Here is a 17,059-nt window from a genome sequence, read left to right on the forward strand (position 1 = left end):
TCGGTCCTGTCTCTTGACTCAGCTTGTGACTGTTTGTGATTTAAAATATTATTGGGCTCTGTGAACTGTTTGGGGATAGTGGCGTTATGGTCATGTAATTCATATACTTTTAGCCGTAGAAGACTTTCAGAGTGTCAAATATTGGAGTTTCTCTGTAAGAACCTAGGTGATGTTTCAGCAAGATGTAGCCTGTGGGTTTCTTTGTGGTTTTGTTTGTTCGTTGTTCGGTTGGTTTTGGGTTTTGTGGACGTTTGTTGTTCTTGCTTGTTTTTATGGGAGACTGAAAGGTATGAAAGGGAATTTATAGTATATTTGCAAATCTCCACTTAGGTCATTTCAGTGTCAGTTTGACATTTGACAGCTGGATCATCATTACTATTTGATAAAAATTTCATTTTTGACTTGCTGGTTTGTTTCTTTTTTGTTGTTTGTTTGTTTGTTTTAAATCACTTTCTATTTGCATTTTCTTGTGTTTTGTAACTATCATGAAATATTTATTAGGAATTAATTCTAACAAAATACTGACTGGAATAACTGACCATATTAACCATTCAAACAGAAAATAATTTACAGTTCTAGATTCTTAGGCTAAATTTATTAATAGAATATTTTTCTTCTTGTCACACTTTTTTGTCATGTTAACTTAATGGAAGTCAGAGTTGTTCTGTTAATTTCATAAAATAATTCCCACATGTAATTCACTGTGAATGTTTCCATTTCAGCACCATAGACATAGCTTTGTGTAAGAAAGACTGATAATTGTGTTTGGAGATCTGTGTGTCAAGTTTCACCTAATTTTGCATAAATTTTTATACACTTGAAATTTGTTCCTAATGTCTTTAACCAACTATTTCTTAAATACTCTGCTTTCTGAGTGATGAACTGATATTTATTTGTTATTCGTGTGTGAAATAAGCATTTTTAAAATTTCCTTTGGCTGCCATATTAGAATGATTTATATTTTCTAAAATTTGATTTTTAGTTAATAACATTGATACCATGCTAGCCTTGCTTTGATATTTAAATCTGTTTTAAATACTTCTGTATTATTTACTCTATTAAGCATTGGCAGTATTTTGTTCTTTCTCCTACTTTACTAATATAGTGGTGTAATTTTTTTTTTCTGACTCTTGAGGCAAGTTGGTTTCATGATCAGTCCCTGTGAATTAAAAGAACAATATAGGAAATTACATAATCACAACTAATAATGAATTGCTACTGTAAATCTAACAACTGGAATATTACAGGAGGGTTTACAATTACTTTCACTGCTACTTTTTAGGGATTGTTTTATGAAGGGAAGACCATTTCATCTATTTAGACTCCTTCTTCAGTACCATGAGCCTGAACTCTGCTCCTTTCTTGATACTAAGAAGATGACTCCAGACTCATATGCACTCAACTGGGTAATAAAGTGAAAGTAGGGAAACATAATGAAAAATAAATTTCTAATAACATTTAAGTACATGTTGCCAGTTTGTGGAAGAGTAGTACAAGAGATTAGTACTGTGTATATTGAAATAAATTGCATATGTTCATATAGTGCGGGCTTTTTGTCTTCAGTTGTTTAACGTAGGGTATGAGATCTTGTTAACGTCACATTGTTATTGTTCTGGATGTTAATTGCGCCACTGATGTTAAGAACTTATTGGAATAAGTAAGAATCAGACCAACTGTCATACTCAAAAAGTAAGAAGCCGTGATGTTAGTTTTTATAGTGGGCAGCTGTACGGCTGTAGATATGGATAAACATCAGCCTAATGGGTTTTTTAAAGTCAAATTACTGATAATTTTAAAAAACTCCATGCTAATAGATGTATTTGACTGCCTCATACAGCACTATGCCCTTTAGAATTTAGGCACATGTATTTAGGCACAGTTCTTCAAGAACTGGTCATTTCCTTCTCACCTTAACTTTAAAACTGCCTTGAGTTGGGAATAATTATAAAGAGCTTATCTCAATCATTTTTATAAAGTCTGTGTAGCAGGACTACAACATAAAGCAGTAAAATTCTTACATTTCAATGTACTTAGTATATGCACTACAAAATCATGACACAGTGCTTGCAGAGGCAGTCTGTAAAAGACAACTTTATGACCCATGAACTCTTCTGGGCTCTTCTTTCGTACCCATTAGCCTTGTAAATTTTTTTGTAACTCTGTGTATTTCCAGTTAAAAAAAAAATACTGAAATTGATTCTTAAGCTGCAAAGTCTGTATTTGTTGGTTTTATTTTTTTTAAAGATGAATTTTAATATTAAAATGTGTCCATATTCTCAAAATCTGCCTTTTGCTAGTCATCAGCATTCAAAAGAGCAATCAGGTCTTTTTTTACTACTTTTTTTTAATATATATATTTTGTTTTGCATGCATAATCTCCCTTTTTTTTAATATATAATTTTCCTTAGTAAATACAAACTTCTTTGAAGTTGTTTATTAAAAGTTTAGTAATTAATTCGTAAAAAAAAATCTTCCCTTTGATAGGAGGTAGGGGAATGAGCTAGTGCAGCTGCCAGTCCTCAGTGTTGTGCTTTCTGGTGTTTGATCTTAGGAAAAAACCTTAAGCTTCATTTTGTATTTTGAGATCACATAAAGATTGCTTGTTCCATCTGTCAAAAACTTGGTCTATATAGAGGTATTTCTAATGTTTAGAAATGCACAAGCAGCATTTAGAGACCTGTCATTGCCTTGTTGTTCAGGGACATTTTGCCTTCACTTGCATTTGACTTAGAATTGGATAGATCTCACCTTTTGTTATAAAAGTGTAGTAGGAATTGTTGAAATATTCCATGATCGTGTTCAAAAACAGACACTGAGCTTTTGAAAGCTGTAGCTGTGTTGATACAAAATTTGTATGCATCAGCAAGTCCAGTAAGACCCCCATGAAGTGAGCCGGTATGCATTTGTGTTAGGAGTGATTGCAAGTATCTGGCATGAAAAGAAGTTCCTAGCTTTTCTTTTATCCACTTTGAACTTTGCTTATCAGAGAGGATGTATTTTTAAATGGGAACAGGCAAACAGTTTGTTAAATGGTAATGAGAATTTTCTGGTGCTTGCAAATGTGCAATTTATCAGCCATAAAGCATCATAATGTAGTTGTAATGCTAAGTAAGTGAGGTTGTCAAACTAATGTGCAACTGTGTTCAATTAGCTTGGTTCTACTGTGAAAAAATAAAAAGAATGTTGTTTACAGAATCCTTTCAAAATTGTATTTGTGAAGATAGTTGAGTAAATATATTCTTTTATTATTGTCTTCTTGCTACAATTGGTATTTAGCAGTGACTACGAGCTAAACAGTATTCCAGCCTGATTGTGTTATCTCTGGTTGAAGTTGCAAGGCTGACAATGTACAGTTCAGTTTTCCTTCACAGTAGGTCTATTTATTCACAGATAATCTGTAGCATTACTGCACTGTTTCCATAAAAATTGTTTTTGGGGGCAGAAGCATCCTTAAATACATGGTGCAAATGTATGTTTTAACATAATTTTGTTGGATTTATTTTCTTTTCAGTATCTTTTATCTCTGTTAAAAATGTTATACTGATAAGATTGTTCCTGGTTATTGCTTTTTCTCATACAATTTTCCAAATTTTTAGCTTGGAAGCCTCTTCTCATATTACTGTTCAGCTGAAGTCACTCAGGCAATATGGGATGGATATCTACAACAAGCAGATCCATTCTTTATTTATTTCTTAATGTTAATCATCCTTGTCAATGCAAAGTAAGTATCTAGCTAATTCTTTAGGACGTTCCTTGCTGACAGAGTTTTAATCCACTTTTGTTTCATTTGGGTTTTACTAACTTTATGCCTGTGACTTCACTGTTTTCAGAGACGTTATCTTAGCACAAGAATCAGATAAAGAAGAAATGCTAAGTAAGTACTTCTCTTCTATAGCTGCTAGTGAAATATTTACCATATAGCATAATCCTCATTTATTATTATTTTTAATTACTAAATAAATGAATTATGTAATTATTTCCCCTGTGATTTTTTCTCACTAATGAAGTCCCTCACCCACTAATTCCTTTCTTGCTGTTCTGCTGCTGCATCACATTTGCCCTGTCCTTAGCATTCTTTTTTTGTGTTTCCTTCTAGCACTCCCACACCTAGTTTTATACTTCAGTTTGGAGTACTTGAAACAGTCACTATGTTACTAAGCCCAAAGCAGCAGCTTTCAAATCCTTATTTAAATCTACCGCACTTGTTCCATTTTCCAGATTATTATTTTTATATGCACTTGACTTGAGCCTAATTCATTGTTCTCATCTTACTGTCTTCTTTTTTTATAGAAATTACACTGAATTTCTTGCGAGCCTATTTCACCAGCCTTTTAAATTTTTTTACATGGAATAATAAAATATAATAAATAATCTGCTAGTAGTTAAAAATGAAGGTGCCTGAAATTTTGCATCTTTGTCTTATACTGCAAAATTACACCCTTGTACCATCTACTACTGGTTGAGTACTGTGTTTTAGGGGATTCTCTTGGTCAGCCCCTTTTAGAAAAGGCAGCTGACAGTGTTACAACTGAAAGCTAAAACCATACAGAGGTAAGAGTTCAGTAAAAATAATTTGTGTAGCAGGTTTGAACTTCTATCAAATAGCATAGGTTTCCCATGGATAAAGAGTATTTCCTGTATCTTCTCTTTCCACCTGGTGGATGAATCAACATTCATGTTTACTTGATAAACTCAATTGTGTTGTGTGTAATTAAAAGTAAGTTATTTTATGATGTGAGAAGATGTAAGGTGGTTCTTTCCTGCATCTGAAAAAACGTTCACTTAATGTTGTTTGTATATCTCAGAGTTCTTAGAAACTTCACCAGCCAATCTTGATTTAGAGGATATAGAAGATCTCTTCTCTTTGGCACAATATTACTGTAGCAAAACTCCAGCTTCTTTCAGGAAGGTAATAACAAAGTAATTTTGAAATTCTCTTGTTTTGGGTGACTGTTTAAGCTCCTGCTGACAGTAACTTTGAATATTTCATTGTGATTTTTTTTTAAACAATTTTTTCATGTTGTTACTCTGGTGGTGTTTACTGTTAGGATCTTTGAAAGATAAGGAGGATGAGTGAAACATCTTGGAGAGAAGCTTCCCTGTGATATTTGCACTTCATCATTGATGACCTTGTTTTGCAAACCAGGTTCTTTTAAGAACTGATGAAGCAAAAATGCCATACTGACACAATTGCATTGTAGTAGACTGCACAGCAGTCCTAGCTATACTTGCAACAGGAAAAAGTGACTTACTAGAGATAAAGCTGTGATAGCTTGCAGTGTTCTTGCAGTTCTTCCTTACTCAAGATATCCAGCTCTAGTGAATTAATTAAGTAATTGGTAATCATTGCCTTTGGCTCCTATGTACTTTCTCTGATGTTTGTAGATGGGTATGTGAGATTTAAAAACAAAACAAAGAAAACAAAAAAAACCTCACAGAGGTATTTTGTCATGTTTGCATGCTCAGAGCTGTGAACAAGCATGTTTGTAATGGAAGTTTAGGCCTTGCCATGATTTTTAGGAACAATTTCAGTTGATCAAAAATTTGATGACTGTGTGGACAAGATACACTGTGCCAGGTTTAATGTTTGTGACACAGTGGGTATAGTTTTACTTTAAGCATTCACATCTAAAGACAATGGCTTCAGTTAACTTTTTTTTTTATTCCCCTCTTGCTTTGTTAGGACAACCACAGTCTTTTTGGCAGCAGTTTGCTGGGCCTCAAAGATGATGACACAGACTTGAGCCAGGCGCTCTGTCTAGCAGTTTCTGTGTCTGAGATTCTTCAAGCAAATCAGCAACAAGGAGTCAGTATACTGAATTACTCTTTTTTTTATGTTTGTTTTTTTTGTTGTTGTGGGTGGTTTTTTCTTTCCCCAATTTTATAGAAAAGAATCACTTACCACTTTGTGTGTCACAAATATTATAAAGTGCTAACAACACAGATTAGTATTTGCTAAAGTATTCTTGTCTTCGTCTCCCTTGTAATTGATCTGCTGACTGCAACGCATTTGTGCTGTAGCAACTAGAGCTACAGCACAGGGGAGTTTAATACAGCTGATTTGAATCTGAGGAATAGGGATTTAAAATAATATCTCACTAATTTGATCTCCTTCACAAAGGTAGCTATGGTAGAGGAAAATTTAAACCCCACTATTCAGTGCCATTGAGAAGAATCCCATTATGAAATATCTGTCTTTTGTCAATGAATGGTTTAAACAAAACAACAACAAAAAAAGATTTAAGCTATTTCTGTAGTAGCTAGTTGCAGACATATTTAGATGCAGGGACTACATTTACATGAAGACCAATATGTGGATAATAGTGTCACTAAATTACAAACTACTGGGTTTTTGAAGCAGTTTCCAGGCCTCAGTTTCATCGTGCATATTTTTTTTCCCTAGTCCAACCAAAGTTCAGCATCTGTTTGCATCCTGTTTAAGTTGATGGGATATAAAGCTGCCCTTGTGTGCTGTGCTGAGCAGTGACAGACTGTTGGGTTGGGACTTCAGAGTTGTCCCTTCTGATCTCTTGTTGATGTCTGCGCTCATATCCACTATATTTCTTCTCAGTAGAGGTGAAACAATTAACATGGTCTGTTTTGCACTTGGGTGATCCTTTCTAATGGGCAAGCTCATGTATGAATGGGAAATGACTGTTAGAATTCTGTTGGTGGTCTAGCAACTGTGGAAGTTCAGATTAATCAAATGAAATAAGATTTTCTGATAGCTGTTAGCCCTTTTGAGGGATTCCTGTAGTATTAGAATTAGTATTAAAATATAATTGAATGATGTACTTTCCAATCAATAATTACACTATTTTAAAAATTTGTAACAACCACATTTTTTTCTCTTTCAGGAAGGAGTAAGATTCTTTGTAGTGGATTGCCGTCCTGCAGAGCAATACAATGCTGGGCATTTATCAACGGCATTTCATTTAGACTCAGATTTGGTTTGTGTGCTTTTTGTTTCTCTACTGATTTCTGAATCCTAATTTCAACTGGAGGAGGTCAGTGGGGCAGAGTCTAGTTGGAGGCCTGTATCTAGTGGAGTGCCTCAGGGTCAGTACTGAGGCCTCTTTATTCAATATATTCATCAATGATTTGGATGAGGGAATAGAGTGTACTATCAGCAAGTTTGCTGATGACACCAAGCTGGGAGGAGTGGCTGACACACCAGAAGGCTGTGCTGCCATCCAGTGACACCTGGACAGGCTGGAGAGTTGGGCGGGGAAAAATTTAATGAAATATAACAAGGGCAAGTGTAGAGTCCTGCACCTGGGCAGGAATAACCCCAGGTTCCAGTATAAGTTGAGGAATGACCTGTTGGAGAGCAGTGTAGGGGAAAGGGACCTGGGGGTCCTGGTGGACAGCAGGATGACCATGAGCCAGCACTGTGCCCTTGTGGCCAGGAAGGCAAATGGCATCCTGGGGTATATTAGAAGGGGGGTGGTTAGTAGGTCGAGAGAGATTCTCCTTCCCCTCTACTCTGCCCTGGTGAGACCACATCTGGAATATTGTGTCCAGTTCTGGGCCCCTCAGTTCAAGAAGGACAGGGAACTGCTGGAGAGAGTCCAGCGCAGGGCAACAAAGATGATGAAGGGAGTGGAGCATCTCCCTTATGAAGAAAGGCTGAGGGAGCTGGGTCTCTTTAGCTTGGAGGAGACTGAGGGGTGACCTCATTAATGTTTATAAATATATAAAGGGTGAGTGTCATGAGGATGGAGCCAGGCTCTTCTCGGTGACAACCAATGATAGGACAAGGGGCAATGGGTACAAACTGGAATACAAAAGATTCCACTTAAATTTGAGAAGAAACTTGTTCTCAGTGAGGGTGCCAGAGCACTGGAACAGGCTGCCCAGGGAGATTGTGGAGTCTCCTACTCTGGAGGCATTCAAGACCTGCCTGGACACCTTCTGTGTAATCTCATCTAGGTGTTCCTGCTCGGGCAGGGGGATTGGACTAGATGATCTTTTGAGGTCCCTTCCAATCCCTAACATTCTGTGATTCTGTGAGAGAGAAGTGTCTATCTTGAAAAATAGATTATAGTTATTTTAGGCTCTAATCTGTGAACTGCAGTGTCTAGCTATGTGATGAGGTTTCAAAAGTTAGTTTATCCAAAGGAGATTGGTAGAACCATCATTTTATTTAGTCCTTAATCACATTAGAATTTGGGATTCCAGACTTCCTGTTCTTTTATTAGAACTGGAAACCCATACAGCTGAAGACTAGACGTTCGTTGGAGGAGAGATCTCTTTTTAGCATCATAATTTCTAGTGAAAGCTGCTGTTAATTTTAATAAGTAGCATTTTTTATTTTCTCCAGCTGGTCTTACTACAACCTCCTTGTAAGGAGCATATGTCTTGAAAAGGATTAGGTTGCTGCTTTAAAATTTTTGCAGTACAATGTGAGAGAAGTGCATTAATTTTGGGACTGAGACGTACTACAGGCTAATTGCTTAAAGACTTTGCTGTAGCTTCCATTTGGTTATTAACTCCTAAATGAACACTGAATCATATTTTTTTTCTGTCCTTTTTTCCTCCATATCACTTATGCTACAACTGGCATACAGTGTATTCTTCACTTCAAGATTGGCACTCTACTGTTTCACTCCAAGCAGTCTATGGATGCTGCATGGAATGGTTTCTATGTATATACCCCATGAAAGGCTTTTTTTAATCTTTCTTAGTTAATAAGCTCAGTCCTGCATCTATTATCTTTACCTCTCTAATTCAAATGATGTATTATTCAGTAATATTTGCACAGGTATAATTATATAGGAGAGAAAAGGAGGCTGAGGGGAGACCTTATCACTGTGTACAACTACCTAAAAGGAGGTTGTAGCATGGAGGGTGTTGGTCTCTTCTCCCAAGTAACAAGTGATGGGATGAGAGGAAATGGCCTCAAGTTGCAGCAGGGGAGGTTTAGGTTGGATGTTAAGAAAAAATTCTTCACGGAAAGGGTTGTCAGGCATTGGAACAGGCTGCCCAGGGAAGTGCTGGAGTCACCATCCCTGGAGTTGTTTAAAATGCATGCAGACATGGCAGTCAGGGACACAACTTAGTGGTGGACAGCTGGCAGTGCTAGGTTTGGACTCAATGATCCCAAGGGTCTTTTCCCACCTAAATGATTCTATGATCATATGATCTGGGTTTTAGCCTAGATCAAAAATTGTTCAGGGAAGAACTTTGCCGATGGTATGTGTGTGTCCTTCTGTTAGCTGTAATTGAACATAATATTAAATAGTTTAAAACCTATTAATATCTGAAAAAGAAGTCCATGAAGACAGTTCTTAAATTGGATGTCATTAGTTTGTCTGTATTTAAATTACATATTGGAATTCACTTCTGCAGTGTGTGCCAGCTGGCATACCGCATCCCCTCTCCCCCGCTGCCCCCATCCAGTTACAGGTCAGTATTTCCTTTTTAATTTAAGGAAGTGCCTTCCCCACAAGGGCAGATTAAAATTTCAGCTGTGTTTAGAAAGTATTTCTTTCTCCATCTCTTTCATGTAGCTGTTCGTTGTTTTTGCATGCATAATAGGCCTTCAGGAGACCATGGCCTTAGCTCTTTGAGAGTACTAAGAATCCCAAGTATCTCCTTGTACTCCTGATACAGTTTTTTGTTTTGTTTTCAAAATCTTGATAAGTAAATGAGAAAAAGCTTGGGGGGTACAACAGGAGGAGGACCTTACTGGCAGCTAGAAATTCTAGGTATTTTAAAGGGTTTCAGAACTAGTAAGTGTGAACATGTTGTCCTCAAGCATGTGTAAATATGGAAGTCGGTCCCTCTGCCATATTGCCAACTTAATGCAACATGAAAGTTGCAAAGACTTTTTCCACTATTGTTTGGTGTCTCTGAAAATAAACTAACAAATGTTAACTGCATATCTTTCCTGGGTATAGCAAGATGGAGCAAGGAAGAAAAGGACCATTCTTAGTGTTCTTTACATAACATGATGTCTGGGTCTGGCTGTCCTGTGTGCGTGTGTCTTGTACAGTGGTGGTGTTACCTTGTTTGTGCTCCACAAATGATAACCATTTTCAAAGTCTATATCTTTTCACAAGTTTTGTTACAGTATGTTGGTGTCAAACAACCCTTTCTGTTTGTTCGTTCTACAGATGCTTCAAAACCCCGCAGAATTTGCACAGTCTGTAAAATCCCTATTAGAAGCACAAAAACAATCAATTGAGTCTGGCTCCGTAGCTGGTGGGGAACATCTCTGCTTCATGGGAAGTGGCAGGGAAGAAGAAGATATGTATATGAACATGGTACTCGCACACTTCTTACAGGTACAATTAAATTGCTGTTAATTTTAATAACTGAAATAAAGTGTGTCTGCACATATTGATATTCAGTGATAAAATATTTTCTCTTTAAAATCTTAACTCTTTTTTACATTACTCAAGTTTACAGTTTTTATGAAATTAACCCGTTTCAATACCGTGTTTGCAAAACTCATTCCACAGACTTTTGCTTCAAACAAAAATGTCTTTTCTGTTACAGAAAAATAAGGAGTATGTAAGCATTGCCAAAGGAGGATTTATGGGTAAGCTTATTAATAATGAGCTTTGGCTTGAGAAAACTTGATATCTTAACGGTGCTGATATTTTTACTAGGCTTTTGCTAGAAATCAGCTAAATGAATAGCAAATAGATCTCATTTGTCAGATTTTTGTTTTGTATAAGTCAACACTGTGCACTTGCACGTTTGTGCTTAACTGTTACAGTTTACGCACATTTCTGAATGGTGAAAGATTAATACAGAAAGTGGGGAAATTCCCTCTTCTGACTTATCATTCTTGATGTTTAGCCTCTGTAGATTGCAGATCCATAGGAAGATACTACTTCATAATTAGTATTAATTGTTGTTGTGTTTTTTCAAATCATCCATTCATGATTCTGCAGTTTATGGTGCTGGAATCAATTGGGCTCTGCAACAGTGGAGACATCTGTGCTACAATATGAGTATAGAGACATTACCGGTTAATATATGCAGCATCATAACAACTGTATTTAGGATCAAACCAGTGATTTATTTTTAGTTGGTCCTGAATTTTAACTGTTTTCTTTACTAAAATAAAGATTATCCTAATGATTCTGTACTACTGAAAGAAAAGCTAGGGATGATTATTGTGGTATCTGAATTTATCTGTTGTATTAAGTCATGTGGAGCACAAATTGTTACTAATTAGTCTTTGATAGACAGTATGTTTCATCAACAGATTAATTCCAGTGTGGTTCTGAACATTTTTAATGACCTTTTAACAGCCCTCCAGCAGCACTTAGCAGATATAAACGTGGAAGGACCAGAGAATGGATATGGCCACTGGATTGCTAGTACCTCAGGCTCAAGAAGCAGCATAAACTCCTCTGTTGATGTAAGTGAATTTTAAGCTCAGCTGGTATAGTGGGATGGGAGCCCTAGGTGTACAGAATTTTTTCTTCATATTCCTCATTCTCTTCTTTAAAATGCGTTACTGCAAGTCATGATTGTTTTCAATTGGAGGCCATCTGAGCATTTTTATCCTCTTCAGTGAAAGAGCTTGTAGAGGAGAACTTGCTGTAGTCGTTCTCCAGCAGAATATATGTAATACACAATTCTTGTCATGTCTCTTCTTCACTCTGGGAATAAGTTACTATAAAACTGGCCTACAGTTTCATGGGAAAGCTCACAATTGTCTCTTTTCTACAGCTGATATGTCGTACATGGATTTTGACTTTTAATTTGTATGTGATTTATCATTAATGGGATTCCTTCCTCTCTGGATTTTTGTAGCAGAGTGCTCAGTAATAGGATTGGTTAAGCTTGCTTTATTGGATCACCTTCACTTCAGACATGTATTGTTGCTGCCATTGGATAGAACTGTAAATGAATGCTTAATGCTATAATTAACATTATACTGATTACCAGAAAGCAGAAGAATACGATTTTGTATTCTGTTTCCTTTCTTAACAAACTAGAGATGAAATAACATTATATGATTAATCCTGAAAGAAGTTACATTTACAGGGTGATTCTCCCAACGGTTCAAGTGATGGAAAAGGAGTAAAGTCCCTGGTGAATAAAATGACAGTTGCTTTGAAGACTAAATCTGTGAATGTGAAAGAAAAAGTTATTAGTTTTATTGAAAATACATCTACTCCAGTGGACAGGTGAGTCATTTATATTTCACTGTGAATTAGCAGTGAGAAATGACTTCCCATTTGAGGTGGCTATTTTGTAAATGCGAAGACTGTGCTAATCAGGAAAGAAAAAGTTATTTTCCACTTTTAGCTTTTAAATTTCCAGTCCCTACCCTCCTCACAGTTTTATCATAGCACAGTGAGCCTACTGTGCTGCCTTAGTATTGCAAGGCCAGAGTGAGCAGCCTTTTGTCACTGCATGGTAAGTTTGACAGCTTATAATGTGTTGGTTCTGAAATCAGTCTAGAAGTTAACAATTATTTGACTTTTATTTCAGTTCCTCCCCATCCTGACTAATGGAATGGGTGAATGACAGGAGGATTCTGGATAGGTTTTTTGGTGGGTTGGTTTTGTTCTGTTTTGTTTTGTTTGTTGTTTTGGGGTTTTTTTTTACTGCCCCATCTTGTCAAATTGAGGTTAACTTTTTTTACGATCTTGATTTTTCAAGTCCTGATGTAAAGCTGCTTTTCAAACCCAGAGTCTACTCTTGTTCATTTTTTGTATCTCCAGGTAGAGCTGGGAGTGAGAATGTGCAAACATGTAAAAAGACACTTTCAAAGTTGTAGATCATCATTGCAAATACTTAACTAGATAAAAGAATAACAGTTTTCATCTGTCAAAGCTTTAATCGAATAGCCTAATTTAGAGTTTTTTAAAATACAGCCTTTGGAGCTATATGTTGCTAGGACTTTGGTATTCAAGAATCTTACACAGCTAGTGTTTGTTTGATAGCAGGATTTAAAATACATGCCAAACAGTAGGTTTTAGTAGTCTTGTATCTGATTAAAAGGTACAGATTTTTGTATTGGATTTTAGTTTTTTAATAATTATTGTTTCACAACCAGAGGCAAAAAAAAAATCTTAAATAGCACTTGGTAGTAGCTTTTGTTGTGTGAAGAATTCAGGTAAGGCTAATACGTAAGCCATATGTAGAATGAAAAATGGATCTTTTCATAGAATTCTTACAAATATTTCTCTACTTTGTGGCTAGCTGTCATGAAGCATGGTTTTTATTTATAGACATCCTCCTGGGAGAAGATCCATGGCCAATATAGAGCATTTCAATTATTTATCCAGATTTTTCCTTTAAACTTTTTTTTTTTAATTCTTTTGTTCTGTCCTCTGCCCCAACATACTATAGAATACCTTTCAATATTCCCTGGCCAGACAGAGCGAGCCTGGAGCGGTAAGCTTGATAATTCAGCAGTCTGACTAAAACCACCTTTGTTGTATTCAGCATGGCATCACAATATTTGTAAGCATTGGTTACACTGACAAAATTGCTCGCATATTTTTAATTTAGGGGTTTTTAATATATTAAAACTATTGGGTTTTACAAGTACTGGTCAGGGGACTAGAGGAAGAAAAATCATGTATTGGCAGTGCTTTCTTCTCTTAGTTTTTGCTTTGTTATTTCTGTTCTCTTCCTTACTATTGCTTTTTATGGAACTTTTATTTTACTTGTCATTTCCTATATACATTTTATTAGTGACTTGTACTAGAGAAAGACACCAGGAACAATTACTGAACAAATTATGGCTTAAGATTTTAACAGGAGAGACTACAACTGTGAAAAAGACATGTTAAAAACTGTACATAAAGCATTATCAGACCTTAGATGTAGCAGGGAACCCATACAGAAATTCTTTCTTGAAATCTGTGATTTTTTTAGCTTCTCATCATATGATTGAAAGAACATGCTGATAGAGACAGAGGTGCTCATCACTGGGAAAATCAAAATGCCAAAATGCTGAGTTAATAAGTAAATACACCTTGCAACTCTCCCTCATCTTATTCAAATAACTACCAATTTTTGCACAATTCTGGAGTCCCTTCGCATTTGTCTCAGATTTATTGCCTCATTATTATTTCAGAAATAAAAATTGTGAATTGAGGTTATATGAAATTACTTGTAATAAATGAAGGACAGCTCAAGCATAATGACTTTGGTTTTACTTTAGGAACTGTATGTTATAGGTTTTGACCCTCATAGACTGAAAAGCGTGAAGATCGGATCTGGAAAAATTAATGAAGATTTAAAATGCTGTTTGAGTTTTCAAGGATTATGTACCAATTCTTCTTTCAAATAGCTTGCACATACTTTGAGATAGGATTTACCCGTAAGCACTATGGAATGGTGGTGTGTGAGCAAAACCAATAGTCATGTTAACTGCTACTCCTAACAAAAAAAACCCACACCAGCAAAAACAAAAACAAAACAAACACAAACAAACAAACAGTGGGAAAATCCCAATAGCACATATTTTGATAATTTAGAAATCCTAGAGACCATGGGGATTTCTCCCAACATTTTATTGATCAGTTTTTAGAACATGGTAGAAGAGTGTCAAAATTCCAACTTAAAACACTTGGTGACTGTTTGATAACTGAAAGACACTCGGATCTGTATTTGCAACCAAGAATTTTTGATATGTTGAGATTATACTTCATTTATCTTACTTGCTCCTTTCAGTCATATTGCTTATCTTCTTTCCCTGGGAAGATGAAATAATAAATATACCCGCATTGTGGATCACTAGACTATTTCCTTAAAAGTGCAGCTCGTAAAAACCTGGAATGGCATCCTCTTCCCATCCATTCAAATAGATCCACTTTGTGTTTATCCCAAATATGTTTCATTTTTGCAAGTTTGCCTATAAAGGGAATTCCATTCAATTTGTAACGATGTAATGTAACGGTCTTCCATGCAAACAAGTTAAAGGATATCCATTTCTAGTTGAAGATGGTACCAGGTTTTTATAACGTAGTTTTTTACTTTCTCTTGTCTTGACTAACTTTGATCTATAAACACCAGCAAAATCTTCTATTAAATCCTCTGTGTAATTCAATTTGACAATATTTAAATGTGCTTCTTACTCAGTTGTGTATTACGAAAGCATATTTACAAAAGCCTCCATATCGAAGCACTGCCCTCTTGAATTGTCAGTGTCATTGATGCTTATTGTCTTAAACACTAATGAGCATGTTTTTGTATGTTTATTTTTTGTTTCATTATAGAATGCATTTCTGTTTGTTCTTCTATTAAACATTTCCTTGTTTTGTCTACATTATTAAATTCTAATCACAGAAAACTTAAGTTTCTTTTTCGACTTTCAAATATGCTTTCAGGTATACCTCAGTACTAGCATTTGTCTTTTACTAAATAGGTTGCCTCTACAACTTGATTCTATAGTAGCACATAAGCTGGAGTTTGTGAATATACTTCGAACAGGAACCAAGGCTTATAGTTTATAGGAAAGATGAATACACATGGTGGAAAGGGAAGTTATAAAAATTGAAATGGGGAAAGGGACAGATGTGGGTTTGTGTTTTGTTTTTTTTTTTTAATATTACACGTTGTGATTTTTAAAGGCTAAAATCATGAACTGTTTCTATATTTCAGCAATTACCTGTTTTGTGGCTTTCTGAACCTTTAGGGTTTTTTGTATTTTTCAGGTATTCTCAGCAGTTGAGGGCCAAAATCTTTAACATGACAGCTGTAACCATGTAATCATAGCACTCTGAGCTGGAGCCTTAAAATATCTCAGGATTTGCAACTGTACTGTCAGACAATAAGACTCAGTTGTGTTTGTTTGTGTCATTTCATATGATCAGTAGAAACAGATTTAAATGTGATTTTTGAGGTCAATATCTCTGCAGAAATCCCCGTGATGCTGGGATTTTAGCCATAGGAATTGCTTGACTGCAGAATTTGGCTCATGCTGGAGAAAGCAAAGGACTGGAAGTCAGAGTTCATACTACAGGGTATGGTTTATAATAACCCCATTGGAAGTGCTTGTGGTATTTTGTTATGTTTTGAGGAATTAACCAGGAATATGAGCTTCCAGACGTGTTAGTTAGCATTCTTCATGTTTTCCTCAATTCCAATTTGGCATCCTTATAAAGCTGCCCTGAGTGTCCAGAAATATTTCAGTTTCATGCTAGAAACACCGTAGCGTGTTGTCAGCTTTCAGGTCTCCAATTTATTTTGTCATTTGAGAAGGCGACCAGAAGGGTTTTTTTAAAACAAAAAAGTATTTGTTTTTGCTTGATTTGTTACAACAGTCAGCCTAGCCAAGTAACTGAAATACATGCTTTCACTAACCAAATTGCTTGATGGGTCAGTCACAGCTTTGTTGCAGGCTCCTTCATGAAATTCTCTTGTCTTTCTCAGTTGCACAGTTCTGTTTACATTTTGCTAAGATATTATTGTAGGAGTTATACCATCAGTTTGAAAGTTACTTTTCTTTTCTCCCATGTTCTCTCCTGCCCTTTTCATTGCCAACAGACACATCAGCAGCAGTGACAGAGTAGGAAAACCCTACCGTGGTGTGAAACCAGTATTCAGCATCGGAGATGAAGAGGAATACGATACTGGTACAGTAGAAGACTTTCCTCTTACCCACATAATAATTTTATCTAAACAAGCTAAAAGTTTGGCTAAATCATAAGAGTGTATTTAATATCTTTGTCTTACAACGTGACATTTTTCTTTCTTTTACCATTGATGGTCTTTGTTATGGTGGTGCCTAAGACCAACCAAGAAACACACTCTTCAAATACATAGTAGCAGACTAAATAAAAAAGATTTTGTGGTAGGCACCAAACAGCCAACAGGAAGAAATGGAAATAGATGGGTTTAGTGCATCATTTGTGTTCACTTGTTATTTCTGTAGTAAAGATCTGTTTTTCTACTCTGGTCTTGTACAGGTAAGCCTGCGACTGTGTCTCTGTTACTCATGACAGTAAGCAAAAACGAAAGGACCTAGTTTGGCTGATAGATCTTAGGTTGAATCTCTAGTATTGGCAATTAGTATAACAATCTGAATTTCTGAAAATATAGTCGGAGCTAGACTCAAGATGGCTAACATATACGC

At 35.9% G+C, this 17,059-nt stretch overlaps 1 protein-coding gene across 2 annotated transcripts in view; it reads left to right on the forward strand.

The window, feature by feature from the left end:
• Window positions 1-17,059, forward strand: part of TBC1D23 (TBC1 domain family member 23) — a 35,942-nt gene that overhangs the window by 12,115 nt on the left and 6,768 nt on the right. The window contains exons 5-16 of one of the 2 annotated variants that reach the window (XM_082043290.1): window positions 1,283-1,406; window positions 3,597-3,721; window positions 3,831-3,874; window positions 4,806-4,909; window positions 5,684-5,806; window positions 6,858-6,950; window positions 10,119-10,289; window positions 10,504-10,546; window positions 11,268-11,377; window positions 12,010-12,152; window positions 13,324-13,368; window positions 16,471-16,559. In XM_082043290.1, coding sequence (XP_081899416.1) covers window positions 1,283-1,406; window positions 3,597-3,721; window positions 3,831-3,874; window positions 4,806-4,909; window positions 5,684-5,806; window positions 6,858-6,950; window positions 10,119-10,289; window positions 10,504-10,546; window positions 11,268-11,377; window positions 12,010-12,152; window positions 13,324-13,368; window positions 16,471-16,559 — 1,214 coding nt within the window. The remainder of the gene's footprint in view (window positions 1-1,282; window positions 1,407-3,596; window positions 3,722-3,830; window positions 3,875-4,805; window positions 4,910-5,683; window positions 5,807-6,857; window positions 6,951-10,118; window positions 10,290-10,503; window positions 10,547-11,267; window positions 11,378-12,009; window positions 12,153-13,323; window positions 13,369-16,470; window positions 16,560-17,059) is intronic. The other variant, XM_082043291.1, reaches the window with a different exon arrangement.

This window comes from Streptopelia decaocto, assembly GCF_964273445.1.
Source record: "Streptopelia decaocto genome assembly, chromosome: 1".
Taxonomy (NCBI): Eukaryota; Metazoa; Chordata; class Aves; order Columbiformes; family Columbidae; genus Streptopelia; species Streptopelia decaocto.